Source organism: Telmatherina bonti (genome assembly GCF_933228915.1).
Source record: "Telmatherina bonti genome assembly, chromosome: 4".
NCBI lineage: Eukaryota > Metazoa > Chordata > Actinopteri > Atheriniformes > Telmatherinidae > Telmatherina > Telmatherina bonti.
Genome location: NC_136622.1, coordinates 8,404,773 through 8,417,929, shown reverse-complemented (window position 1 = coordinate 8,417,929; position 13,157 = coordinate 8,404,773). Strand labels below are relative to the sequence as shown.

At 43.4% G+C, this 13,157-nt stretch overlaps 1 protein-coding gene across 1 annotated transcript in view; it reads left to right on the top strand.

Annotated features, from left to right (window-relative positions):
- The window catches only part of itpr3 (inositol 1,4,5-trisphosphate receptor, type 3), a gene marked incomplete at its 5' end in the record, with an annotated part of 114,363 nt that overhangs the window by 28,829 nt on the left and 72,377 nt on the right, over positions 1–13,157 (top strand). The window contains one exon of the mRNA XM_079239155.1: positions 7,559–7,629. Within this exon, the coding sequence (XP_079095281.1) occupies positions 7,559–7,629 (71 nt within the window). The remainder of the gene's footprint in view (positions 1–7,558; positions 7,630–13,157) is intronic.

Here is a 13,157-nt window from a genome sequence, read left to right as displayed (position 1 = left end):
GATGTTGTGTAACTTTGTTTTCACAATTAGTGATCACGATTCTATGTGATCACACATAGAATCGTAATGTTAGAGGATCTTTACGATTAATAAATTGTGTCATTTAATATCGTAATTAGTTGTGAAATCAAGTAATCGTCAGCCACTCTTAACAACCATGCAACGAGCTGTGCTGGTAATTGCAGCGTGAGGAACTTATAATCACATGTTTCTTTCATGGTGGGACCGTCATGCTCATGTAGCAGCGAGGTCTGTGGGACTGTAGCGGAAAATCAATTAGAGATGCCCTGCAAACGAGAGTTACACTTCCTGCGGGACTTTGTCTTTGGCTATGACTTGGGCATTGCGTGTGATCAAAAAGGGACTGAAGATGTCCAGTAACTCAGTGAAGCTGTCATCAATAAAGTCATTAAGTAGAAAAGATGTCGCTGCAGATGACAGAGGAAATTATTTCATTTTAAATAAGTAATTCTGAATGAAAAAAAAAACACAGCAAAAAAACATCTAACAGTTGCCATCATGTTGCGTCTGAACCATAGACTGTATAAAAAAGATAGCCATAGGTTTCTGAAAGCTGAATTGAAGTTCGGTGGGCGGGTCCTACCATCACCATCTTGGCAGAGGCATACATGTCGTCTCGTCCGGAAAATACAAAAATGGGCGAAGAGGTGGAGCTGAGAGAGGGGCTGTGAGCGTAGGAATGGATGATTGACTGTATGGTAGCCTCAGTTTCCTGTTCTTCCTGACAGGAGGGAACCCGCTGTGGTCTTCTGCTGCTGGAGACCATCTGCTTCCAGGCTGGACATGTTGTATGTTCAGAGATGATGTTCTTAAGATCTTGGTGGGAAGCAGTGCTTACTGGACTTCCTGTTGTCTGACCATCCTCTCCAACCAGTCTGACCATTCTCCTCTGACCTCTGACATCAACAAGACACTTAGATCCAGACAGCTGCTGCTGGCTGGATATTTTCTTTATTTTAGACCATTTTCTGATCTTCCGTAGGTCATTTTCATCATGTCTTCACGATTAAATGCCTTGTGATTGCTAGCATGTGATTGGCTCGTTGATTAGCATTAGCAGGAAGTTGAACAGGTGGAGCTGATGATTGCTCAGTCAACCTCACCAACTCCATTTCTGGCAATTTTTTCATATATTCAGTTAATCCTACTTGCGTCGGCCAGTTTGTGAAACCTCCACATCGTCCTGCTGTATTACCAGCCCTTCTGTGTTCATTTGAATGGAGCTCATAAAAGGGCATTTGACTGATCATCTGGGAGTTTGTGGCTGTTGGAGATTTTCCTGAGTCTGATTTGTTTGCAGGCTGCGGCTCAGGATTGAACCACAATGCAAAAATATGACTGAGGTAATGAGCCTTGTGATTGCACTCACGCAAAGGGAGAAACTTTACAGCAGCTCAGTGAACTATGTTTAATTCCATTATGGGCTTTTGCTTTTGTTCAGAAGTTCAGACCCTGTAGTGTATAAGTGTGTAAAGATGCTTAAATCCCCTCGGATGGAGGGATAATCCTGACGGCAGCTTGTTGTTCTGTGTGGTTATCAGACATTTGGGTAGGAACACACCTAAGCAAATTGAGTCCATGTGGGGTGGATCATTACGCTTCAGATTAAAGGCTTGGTTCCAGGGGAAAATGTAGGCGTACCTGTTGAAGGTAGATCTCCTGGAAACATGAGTCAGTTTAATGTGACAGAAACACTGCTGTGTGTGTCTGTCGACGCTTCCTGTATTTCCTAAACAGCCATAGCTATGGATTTACTCTGATGACTACACACACTTGGAGCCGTGCTCTGACTTGTCAGGGGTCCTTAAATAGTCAAAGAAATGCCCGCGGCAGAGAAATCACACTTTATTTGGTTAGAAAGGGAAGTTTGTCTCGTTACTGTTAAACTCGTCTCATGTTTCTGACCTAAACATGTCCAGAAAATAAAACTTTCTAAACCCCAACTTAGGAAGATAAACCGTGTCCTCAGAGCAGAGAAATGAGTGCGTCAGCTTCTTCTTCCACTTTTAATCTTCAGGAATGAAGAAACTGCTTTTAACTGGAAGTTAACAGGCAGGATGGATATCAAGTTCAAATTTAACTTGAACAAAATAAAAAATTAGATCGTAAAAGTCCCTGATAACAGTCTGATGCAGGATTCCAGCTAATTACTAGATTTCTGCTTCCATGATGCTCCAGATGTTTTGTACTGGTGAAAAGTCTGGACTGCAGCAGACCAGTTCTCCTGTTCCACCATGCTGCTGTGATGATGCAGGATGTGGTCCAGCATGGTGGAACCTGCAAGGTCTTCCCTGAAAGAGACGTTGTCTGGATGGGAGCAGATGTTCCAGCATTGATGGAGCTTCCCAGATGTGGAAGCTGCCCACGCCATCGGCACTAATGCAACCCCATCCCATCAGAGATGCAGGCTGATAACAAGCTGGATGCTCCCTCTCCTCTTTAGTCTGCAGGACACGCCGTCCATGCTGTCCACTAACTATTCCACATCTTCATCCAGGTTTCCACTCAGAACATTTTAGATGAGCTTTGGTCCAGAGAAGACGGCGTGTTTCTGGATCCTCTTCACATATGATGGAGCTTTAACCTGCATGTGTGGATTTCAGCCTGAACTGGGTTCTGACTGGTTTCTTGAGTCTTCCTCAGTCCATTCACTGGCTTCCAGTAGAGAATCATGTCTGGGTTTAATGTGCTGCCTGATGACCCGTGCACACAGAGATTCCTCCTGATTCTCTGAATCTACTATTGCTTTGTTCAGGCTCAGGACGAGGGACTGAATCGGTTGGTTTTCCTTAACGAGGCTGTTTTTTATTAATTGGTTTGAACTTATGTGTCTGTGAAGTGCTCTGTGTTGTGAAGTAGTACTTGAATTCATATTACACTGTAAATGGTGGGAAAACCTTATGTTGATATTTTTAGACCCAGTTTGTCTCAGACTGTCCATTTTTCCATTTGAGAGACTCTGCTTCTTTGAAATGCTCCTTTTATATCTTGTCATGTTACTGACTTGGATTTCTGCTTGTTAAGCACTCAGAAATCCCAGACCTCTGTCAAAATACTTTACTTGTAAAGAATCAGGTAATAAACTCCTGAATCCAGGCAGTGTTCCCCCTAAATCTAATAACTTGTTCCTTATTCCATTTCGGAGCTTTCCTGGAAATGCCATCAGAATCTGTCCATAATCTTTTGAGTTATGTAACTAACAGACAGACAGACAGACGGAGACAGACAAAACAACGCTGCAGATTAAATGACATCCATCTTGGTGGATGTGTTTCTGCCATCAGATTTATAACGAACTCATTTTATGCATGAAATGATAAACGTCTCAGTTTTAACACCTGAAATGGTGTTTATGTTCTACTGGGAATAAAATATGGATGGATGAGATTCAGAAATCTTTAACTGTGTGTTAAATGTTCGCGGAGCATCCCAGCTTTTTGGAACTGAGGATATATAAAGTTATAAAACAACTTGTATTAATCGTCTAGTTATTATTATTGACCTTTTAAATATGAGTCAGTTTTTGTGTTCAAACACAGATACGCTTACACTGCCTTCACTGAGTCTATCCCACCTGGATTGCTGATATTGATAAGTGGTCATGCAAACAAAGGGGTGTTGGGGGGACACAACTGAAGATCAGGCTGTAAAAACCTGAAAATGATGAGGATGAATTGTACAGTATTTAGAGATGCATTATGTAACTTTCTAACCCTAAAAACTCCCCGTCCTGGACTTGTTTGATGATACAGTGACATCTATCACGTGTATTTCTCGAGCCGCTGCTGCCCAGCAGCTTCCCGAGGTTGAGAAACAAACACTATACAACTTTTACATCCGGGACGCGACGTGATGTTTCGGTTCACGGTGTAATAAGGAACTGGCTGCTTTGTACACACAACGTCACTAATTAAACAAAGAAACACAAGTAGATTTAAAAAGAAAGAGACAAAACAAGAGTCATCGTAAGATCATCGTTTGCTGGCTGGAGAGCTAACAGGTCAGGTATGATGCAAGATGGATGCCAGATTAGCCTTCGATAGGAGGCGCGTGACGGGAAAACACATTGTCAACATAATCACCATCAGAAATCTCCAATGCTGCGACTTTCTAACCAAACTTGAGACTTTTTGAGAAAAAATTCAAATGTGACTGGAAAAGTTTTGGGAAGCAACAGCGATAGTTTTTGGGGGCATTTAGGACATTCATATGTAAGGTGGCCGGGACATGTTAAAACATAAAATAAATAAATAAAACAAAAACGGGTAAAGCCAACTGTTCTCCGAGCCACAAGGGTCCTTTTAAAATCAGAGGGAGCAGAGTCCACTGTGCCTCCTCACTGCGGCAACGTGTCCATTCACACAGCCTACCGTCCTGCAGCACCACGTCCCATGACCTGCAGAGGGGAGCAAACACAAAAGTCCACAATTCCAAAGGGGGAGTTCCTGGCCCTGTTCCTGCCTGGCTCTGCAGCCAGCCTCTCCTTCTGGATCCTAAACTTGGCTATACACTCACACTTGGTCCTTGGCCAGGAACAACTGGAGGCCCAGGATTGAGAAGCTGCGCCTTAGGGTCCAGACTGGCTGCTGCACTTCAGGCCCTCAGACCGCCAAGCCTCCACCCCAAATACTCCCTCCTAAGCAGTCGTCCATTCTTCAGGAGCATTTTCTTATCTCTCTAGCTGTGTTTCTTCCTCTTATCCTTCTCTTCCTTCTCTTTTTTGTGTCACACCCGTCGCTTCACTTTAAATTGTCTACTGCAGGACACTCACAGGTGTTCACCTTTAACAATGACCATTGAGGTTGTCGGGCCTCCAGGGGGGGGTTAGTAGCAGCACAGCAATCTATTAAAAACACATGCAATAAAACAATTCCACATAAAAGCCATGTATTTGACCCCTGTCACACATACTTTGGCTTGGAGCTCTGTTACCTTTTGTTATTTGGACATTTGTAAAATATAAAAATAAACATTTTGTAGATATTAAACTCTAGCGTGGTAACAAAGGTTTGAATGTCACCTCTCAGTATGTGCAGCCAGCCCTGCGGACCGGCTGCTCGCACTTTCTGTCTGAATCTTCAAACCATCTTTATAGAGGGTCTAAAAATAGAAAAAAAAACACTTCCCACAGTCTTCATCTCGAGGCTTCAGATCGTCGCTTCCTGTCCTCCGATCAAGCTACTCTACAGTTGTGTTTTAACACGTTACTAAGAACTCTTCACACCCAGCTGGTTCGTTTCCAAACCATCAGTTTCACTTTAACTTCACGTCTTTTAGAGAAGAGCTGAACTGTAAACTGTCACACAGTTCCTGCTCCAACTCGATTCACCTGCACAAATGCAGCTTTTACTGGAACTTTCTGTTTGTTTATGTATTCAAAGTCTATCCATTCATTTTCTGTCCCTAATTACCACATATATGTGTTAAAATAGCCGATGCATGCATTTTAAATTGGCTCTAGGTGCTGTTTGTGCACATCCTGAGAAATGAAAGCTATTTATTCATTTGTAAGTGATCAGTAGTGGTTTAGAGTGGACAGAAGGTCAGAGAAATGATGGCAAGTTTTAAGATCACATCTGCTGAAACGACCTGCATCTTTAATGTTGCTGTGCAGCGACACACAGCTGGAGAGAGATCAGGATTATGGCAGAAGTTGACACAAGCAGAAGCTAGTCTGGAATACTCAGGTTCATGCATGGAGGAAGATGATGGAAGAACTGGGTGTGGACGGTGCTGATGAGACGATTGGTCCGCAGGTCACCAGAAATGAAGCCGGTGCCAGCGTGCATGTCTGAACGATGTGGGAAAAACCATCTAAATGCAACGTTTCTGACCAATGTTGCGATTTGTTTTGCAGATTAACATTTTAAATGGCAGCTTCCTCTCAGAGTTCACCCAGAAATCTATTTGTACATGAGATGGAGGATCACCACGTAAATTCAACCTGCTTTCTAACAAAGGATTTAAAGTTTCCTCTTCGTCCTTCCAGTCGGCGCGTGTCCATGTGAATTAACGGCGCTTCTTTGCCATTTGCAAAACGATTCATCGTTCAGCTCGTGGAAAACTCCTCTGTTATCTCCATGTTTATTGTTTTGTTTACACCCAAACTCAGCATCTCTATCTGCTCTGAGACGCTCGAGTGCGCCCCCTAGTAGAATCCTCCAGTAATAAGCGTACACAATCATGCATGGCGGTGGCGACACACACACAGCTGTGTGTTTCACACACAGTAATTATTTAACTGTTTTGACGGAGTGTGTGTGAGTGACTGAAGACAGCAGCCTTGTTATCAGCAGGTTGTTGTTTGGTAACGCGGTGAGCATCCAAAGCAGTAACACAGTAATAACAGGCTGTTATGCTGCAAATTCAGTTGATTTTAACCCTTTAAAGCATCGTGTCCACTACAGTGGACGCCTGTTTAAAGCCTGTTTTCTGGCATATTCATACGTGAGGATGGTAAATTTGCAGTTCAGTGGACATTAGGAGAGCCACCCAACATACTGCGACCTACTGACAGATAAACAAAAATAGTAAAAAATGTCATATATACACATACATGTAATTACCAACTTTACCTCAGGGATAAACAGCACAACAAAATTATGCTAGTCAACTTTTATAGAATATTTCTATTATATAAATATGACCAAATATTTTTTATTATTTTTTCTGAAGAATGGATAAACTAAATAAAATGTAAAACATTATAAACAAAGAAAAATGTCTGTAGAAGTAAAATAATGCATGTGAAAAAAGTGGCTGCTTTTTTATAATTCATGGATCAGAGGGTTAAAGAAAAAACTTCATTAAATTGTGTTATCCTACAAGATTTAACAGTACAGATATAAGAAAGTTTTGTTTAGTTGGAAGAAACAGGATTTTACCTGATAAAAATTTGAATTAATTTTTTTTTTTTTTTTTTTTCAAATTTGGCACCAAATTTAGTTGCCGACCTCTGAAGTACGAGAACTGTTACGCCCATGTCGGAGCCGGTTGGCTAATTTCACAAATTAACAAGGAAGAATATACTGACCTTACTAGGAACCGAACTGCAACGGACGGAGATCCTCCAAACCTCCCCCTCCCTCATCATCCAGTTCGGCTCTTCAGGAGGGACATCGAGGCGTTCCTAAACTATAAATATAAAGATTCTGCCTCCTGCCTGTTGGATTTACCAGAAAACAAACTTTCTCTGGTTGTATCTGGGCTGATGATACACCACGTTCATGACCGTTGGTCAGGGATCTCAGACTCTGGTCCTCACGGTCTGCTCCCCTGCATGTTTTACTTGCTTTCTGCTTTACGTTCATTAGCAAACCGGCTTTAATTTGCTCGCTTGTAGTTGTTCCAGTTCCCGTTGGCCAGATCATTGTGCCGTTTCCCCAGTTTAAGGCCGTGTCCCTGCAACCGCCTGCTTCCTGCCTCTCAGTCCTGCATTCGGGTCCTGACATGCTCCGTGATGGTGTTGGAGCAGGAAGTATCTAAAACCTGCTTCATATGTCGGCTTATTGACACACGTTATGTTTCCTGTCTGCAGGTTGGTGGACGACCGATGTGTTGTGGAACCAGCCGCCGGAGATTTGGAGAATCCTCCAAAGAAGTTCAGAGGTAAGGATGAGTGTGTTCATGACAAAGTTTCGTCTTTATCACCAATGTGATGTAGTCGTTTATGTTATGGCGACCAAACACCGATACCCACCGGTGGTCATTTTTACCAATTAATCCAAAATGACACAAACTTAGCTGTGATAATATCATTTAAAGTGGAATAAAGTTTCACAGAACAACCTTCAAGGCAAACTCATCGACCTCATTTGTTAAAGTAATCATACTGAAGCGAAATGAGCAGGTTTGGAGAACACAAAGACAGGCCTGTCGCAATAAGCAATAAGTCAATTAATCGCATGGCAAAATGAGTTACTGTGACAGGCCTACACACAGACAGCATGATAAAAAGCAATGAGAAGCCACGTATATCTGTGACTCTTTACGATGAGGCTGAAGCAGATGCAGCGCTGCATGAAGGAGTCACAGGCAGCTCAGTTCACGTCTCCTCTCCTGATGCAACTCCTGCATACGGCTTTGCAGCACTGCAGGGGTTTTTTCTGGATGCCTTCTCCTCGAAGGAATCTGCTGCACCTTTAGATTGCTCTGCGGTGCTCCTTGTTCCATCTGCTGTGATGCATGTACATGCCCTGCTGACTGTTTCCCTTCATGAACTCTGCTTGGAGTTCCTCTGCCAGCTGCTGCAGAAGCTTCCTTCAGGCTCTTTGGAGCCACTTCCCTTCCAGAAGATGATGCAGGTGTTTCTTCCTGCAACATCCAGCATGCTAGAAACTATCTCTGTAGAGGGGTGTACACCAGTATATCTGTCTAACATACATATCACACACACACAAACTGAAATTAGTCCTCCCCATTTGAGCTTAGATTTGCTAGGAGCAGACGGCAGCCATATTCTGGCACCAGTGCAGCATTTGGAGGGGTTCAGGGCCTTGTTTGAGGGCCAGAGAGGTTCACTCCTGTTGGCACAGCAGGGACTTGAACCAGCTCTGCTGTTGGATATGATGGGTGTAAAAAGCGAGTGGACATGGCGGCTGTAGGCGTAAAGGTTGATTTGTGCTCTGTCTATCGTTCTTTTCTTCACAGTTGAGACTTTTTCATGTTGTTTCAGTGTTAAAAAGGTAAACTTCAAGGTTTTTCAGGTGTAGTTTAAACAGAACCAGTGTTGGTAGGAACCAGATTGGCCCAGCCTGAACCTGCAGCACATGTTAAGATATTTTCTAAACCTCCGTCTTTCGGTTGAAGGTTTTACATATCAGGACAAAATTAACCCTTCGAGCCTTTTGTTAAAATGGAAAGTCTATATATCTCTGTAAATACTTCTGGGATGATTGGAAAGATGTGAGATTAAGATGTGTAAACACCAGTATTTGTGTTACTGGTGAAGAATGAAGGAAGATGCCACGTTGCACAAATACAGGAAAAGGTTTCTGCTCGCCTTAAAGGGACAAGAATTACTCCCACCTAATGTTTACATTGTGTATCTCATTCAAACGAATGTTTCCAACGCCTTTTACAACAACGCTAGCTGCAGTGAATAAAAAGCCTCAACCTCACTTCAGCAAGTCGACGCAGTTGATGCTTTAGCAGAGGTGATAATACACCAATAATAACATATATTTATAATAATATATATTTATATATACATATATAAAGGCAGACATGGATTTTGGCCCGTGAACAACAGGAAATGTTACAAAATGTCTCTTTAAAACAACTGCTTTAAGGATGAATGTGGATATGTGTTTGGAAGCTCTGAGCTTGTTTAGATCAGAATGAGGAAAAAAAGAGCTTTAATATGAGAACATTATCTCTGCAAAGGCCAACACTGATAAAGTCAAGTTTAGGATGTTTGAAAGAGATCTCCAAAGTCCCAGTTTGGCACAGAATGGCACTGTTGGTTCACACCATCCCCCAGGTTGACCTCTGGCTTTAGAAGGTTAAGAACCACCTGATCTTTTCCAGGTCTGAAAAGGAAGTTTGGCTTTTTCATCAGAGGTTGGATTTACTTCACTTTATGATCTGTTCATTTGATGCTTTTTCATAACAACCTGATACATCAAACATTTGAAGTGAAAAAGGAAGTTCTGTCTTTTTCTTCAACTGGAAAATGTTTATTTACATCCTCAGCTTCATCAGTTTTACATTAAATGGCCTGATTCTTCTTAATCTTGTATATGTTTAACTGTATTGCTACTGTGTAAAGGAGTCAGCAGAGGTGCTCCAGGAGTCTGATCAGGGCGCCTCCTGACCTGGTTTCCTCCCCCCAGAGGTTTTTATCCACATCCAACTGGGATGCCGGAGGATGATTTATCCTTTCTGGCCTGGGAATGCTTCAGGATATTCCAGGGTGAAGTAGAGTCTGGTCCTTCCTCCTAAACCTTTTGCCTTCCTTACCTGAGTTCAGACAAGAGATGGATGGATGGATCATGAATGATGGATGGATGAATGGATGGATGGATGATAGAAAGATGGATGGATGGATGGAAGGAGGGAGGGAGCGGGGATTGATGGATGGATCATGAATGATGGATGGATGGATGGATGGATGGATGGATCATGAATGATGGATGGATGGATGGATGGATGGATGGATGGATGGATCATGAATGATGGATGGATGATAGAAAGATGGATGGATGGATGGAAGGAGGGAGGGAGGGAGCGGGGATTGATGGATGGATGGATGGATGGATGGATGATGACAGATAAATAGATGGATAGATGATAGAAAGATGGATGGATGAATCATGAATAATAGACAGATGCATAGATGGTGGATGGATGGATGGATGATAGACAGATGAATGAATGGATGATAGAAAGATGAATGGATGGAGAGAGCGAGGGAGGGATGGATAGATGGATAAATGGATGGATGGATGGATGGATGGTTGGATGGATGATGAATGATAGATTGACAGATGGATGGATGGTGGATGAATAGTTTAATGGATGGATGGATGGATGATAAAAAGATGGATGGATCATGAATGATAGATAGATGGATAGATGGATGGATGGATGGATGGATGAATGATAGATTGACAGATGGATAGATGGATGGATGGATGGATGCTAGAAAGATGAATGGAGGGAGGGAGGGATAGATGGATGGATGGATGGATGCTAGAAAGATGAATGGAGGGAGGGAGGGATAGATGGATGGATGGATGGATGATTGACGGATGGATGAATGATAGAAAGATGGATGATGGATGATTGACAGATGGATGGAGAACTTCATATCTTCGTTGAACTGGTGAAAAATCAGTGGGACTGGGATGGTTTTGTGACGCAGTTCTGGAACTTACTTACCTCACATTTACTTTGTTTACATTTCAAATTTAAAGATCTCTTTTGGTGTTTTAATAAAACAATGTTGGTCAATTAGCACAAATATAAAGATTATTTTATATAGTTTTGAGTTTATTTTGTTTAAATTTCACTGTGAAGCAGGTTGTTCTGACTGGTCCTGGGTCAGCTGAACCAACCTCAGTGTGCTGGATGAAATATAAATAAAGTGTGTGATGGGAGGCCAGCTTCGGCCATCAGAGACCTGCTGAGTTTTCCAACAGCTTCTATGATGAGTTACAGACATCTCTCCATCTGCTGGGTTGAGCTTGGGGACTTCAAATGCATGAACCAGTTTCTAAGTAGACCACCATGAGTGACTGACAGCTCAAACTTTAAACCAGAGCAAATGTGGTGCTCTGTTTGCTTTTTTAATCAACAACATTTCAGCCATGTTAATACCAAGATCTGCAAAACATCATCTCTGAACATACAACCCGTCCAGCCTGGAAGCAGATGGTCTCCAGCAACAGAAGACCACAGCGGGTTCCCTCCTGTCAGTAAGAACAGGAAACTGAGGCTACAATTCACACAGACTCACCAGAACTGGACAATAGAAGATGGAGAAACGTTGCTGGTCTGATGAGTCTCCAGTTCAGCTCCACATTCACATGGTAGGATCAGAATCTGCTGGAAACATCATGACAACATGGATCCATCCTGCTGTCAGGATCAACGCTTCAGGCTGCTGCTGGTGGAATGGTGGGGGAGATTTTCTTGTCCCATTTTGGTCCCCTTAGTACCAAAGTGACATGGTTTAACCTCCACAGCCTACCTGAGTCCTGCTGCTGACCATGTCCATCCCTTTAATGAGCACAGTGTAGCATCTTCTGATGGAAACTTCCAGCAGGATGATGCACCATGTCACAAAGCTCACATCATCTCCACCATGACGATGAGTTCACTGTCCTCCAACGGCCTCCACAGTCACCAGATCTCAGTCCAGCAGAGCAGCTTTGGGATGAGGTGGGACAGGAGATTCTCATCATGATGTGGTGGAACGGGAGATTCTCATCATGATGTGGTGGAACGGGAGATTCTCATGGTGATGAGGTGGAACAGGAGATTCTCATGGTGATGAGGTGGAACGGGAGATTCTCATCATGATGTGGTGGAACGGGAGATTCTCATGGTGATGAGGTGGAACGGGAGATTCTCATGGTGATGAGGTGGAACGGGAGATTCTCATGGTGATGAGGTGGAACGGGAGATTCTCATGGTGATGAGGTGGAACGGGAGATTCTCATGGTGATGAGGTGGAACGGGAGATTCTCATGGTGATGAGGTGGAACGGGAGATTCTCATGGTGATGTGGTGGAACGGGAGATTCTCATCATGATGAGGTGGAACGGGAGATTCTCATCATGATGTGGTGGAACGGGAGATTCTCATGGTGATGAGGTGGAACGGGAGATTCTCATGGTGATGAGGCGGAACAGGAGATTCTCATCCTGATGTGGTGGAACGGGAGATTCTCATGGTGATGAGGTGGAACGGGAGATTCTCATCATGATGTGGTGGAACGGGAGATTCTCATGGTGATGAGGTGGAACGGGAGATTCTCATCATGATGAGGTGGAACGGGAGATTCTCATGGTGATGAGGTGGAACGGGAGATTCTCATCATGATGTGGTGGAACGGGAGATTCTCATGGTGATGAGGTGGAACGGGAGATTCTCATGGTGATGAGGTGGAACGGGAGATTCTCATGGTGATGAGGTGGAACGGGAGATTCTCATGGTGATGAGGTGGAACGGGAGATTCTCATGGTGATGTGGTGGAACGGGAGATTCTCATCATGATGAGGTGGAACGGGAGATTCTCATCATGATGTGGTGGAACGGGAGATTCTCATGGTGATGAGGTGGAACGGGAGATTCTCATGGTGATGAGGCGGAACAGGAGATTCTCATCATGATGTGGTGGAACGGGAGATTCTCATCATGATGAGGTGGAACGGGAGATTCTCATGGTGATGAGGTGGAACGAGAGATTCTCATGGTGATGAGGTGGAACGGGAGATTCTCATCATGATGTGGTGGAACGGGAGATTCTCATGGTGATGAGGTGGAACGGGAGATTCTCATGGTGATGAGGTGGAACGGGAGATTCTCATGGTGATGAGGTGGAACGGGAGATGCTCATGGTGATGTGGTGGAACGGGAAATTTTCATCATGATGAGGTGGAACGGGAGATTCTCATCATGATGAGGTGGAA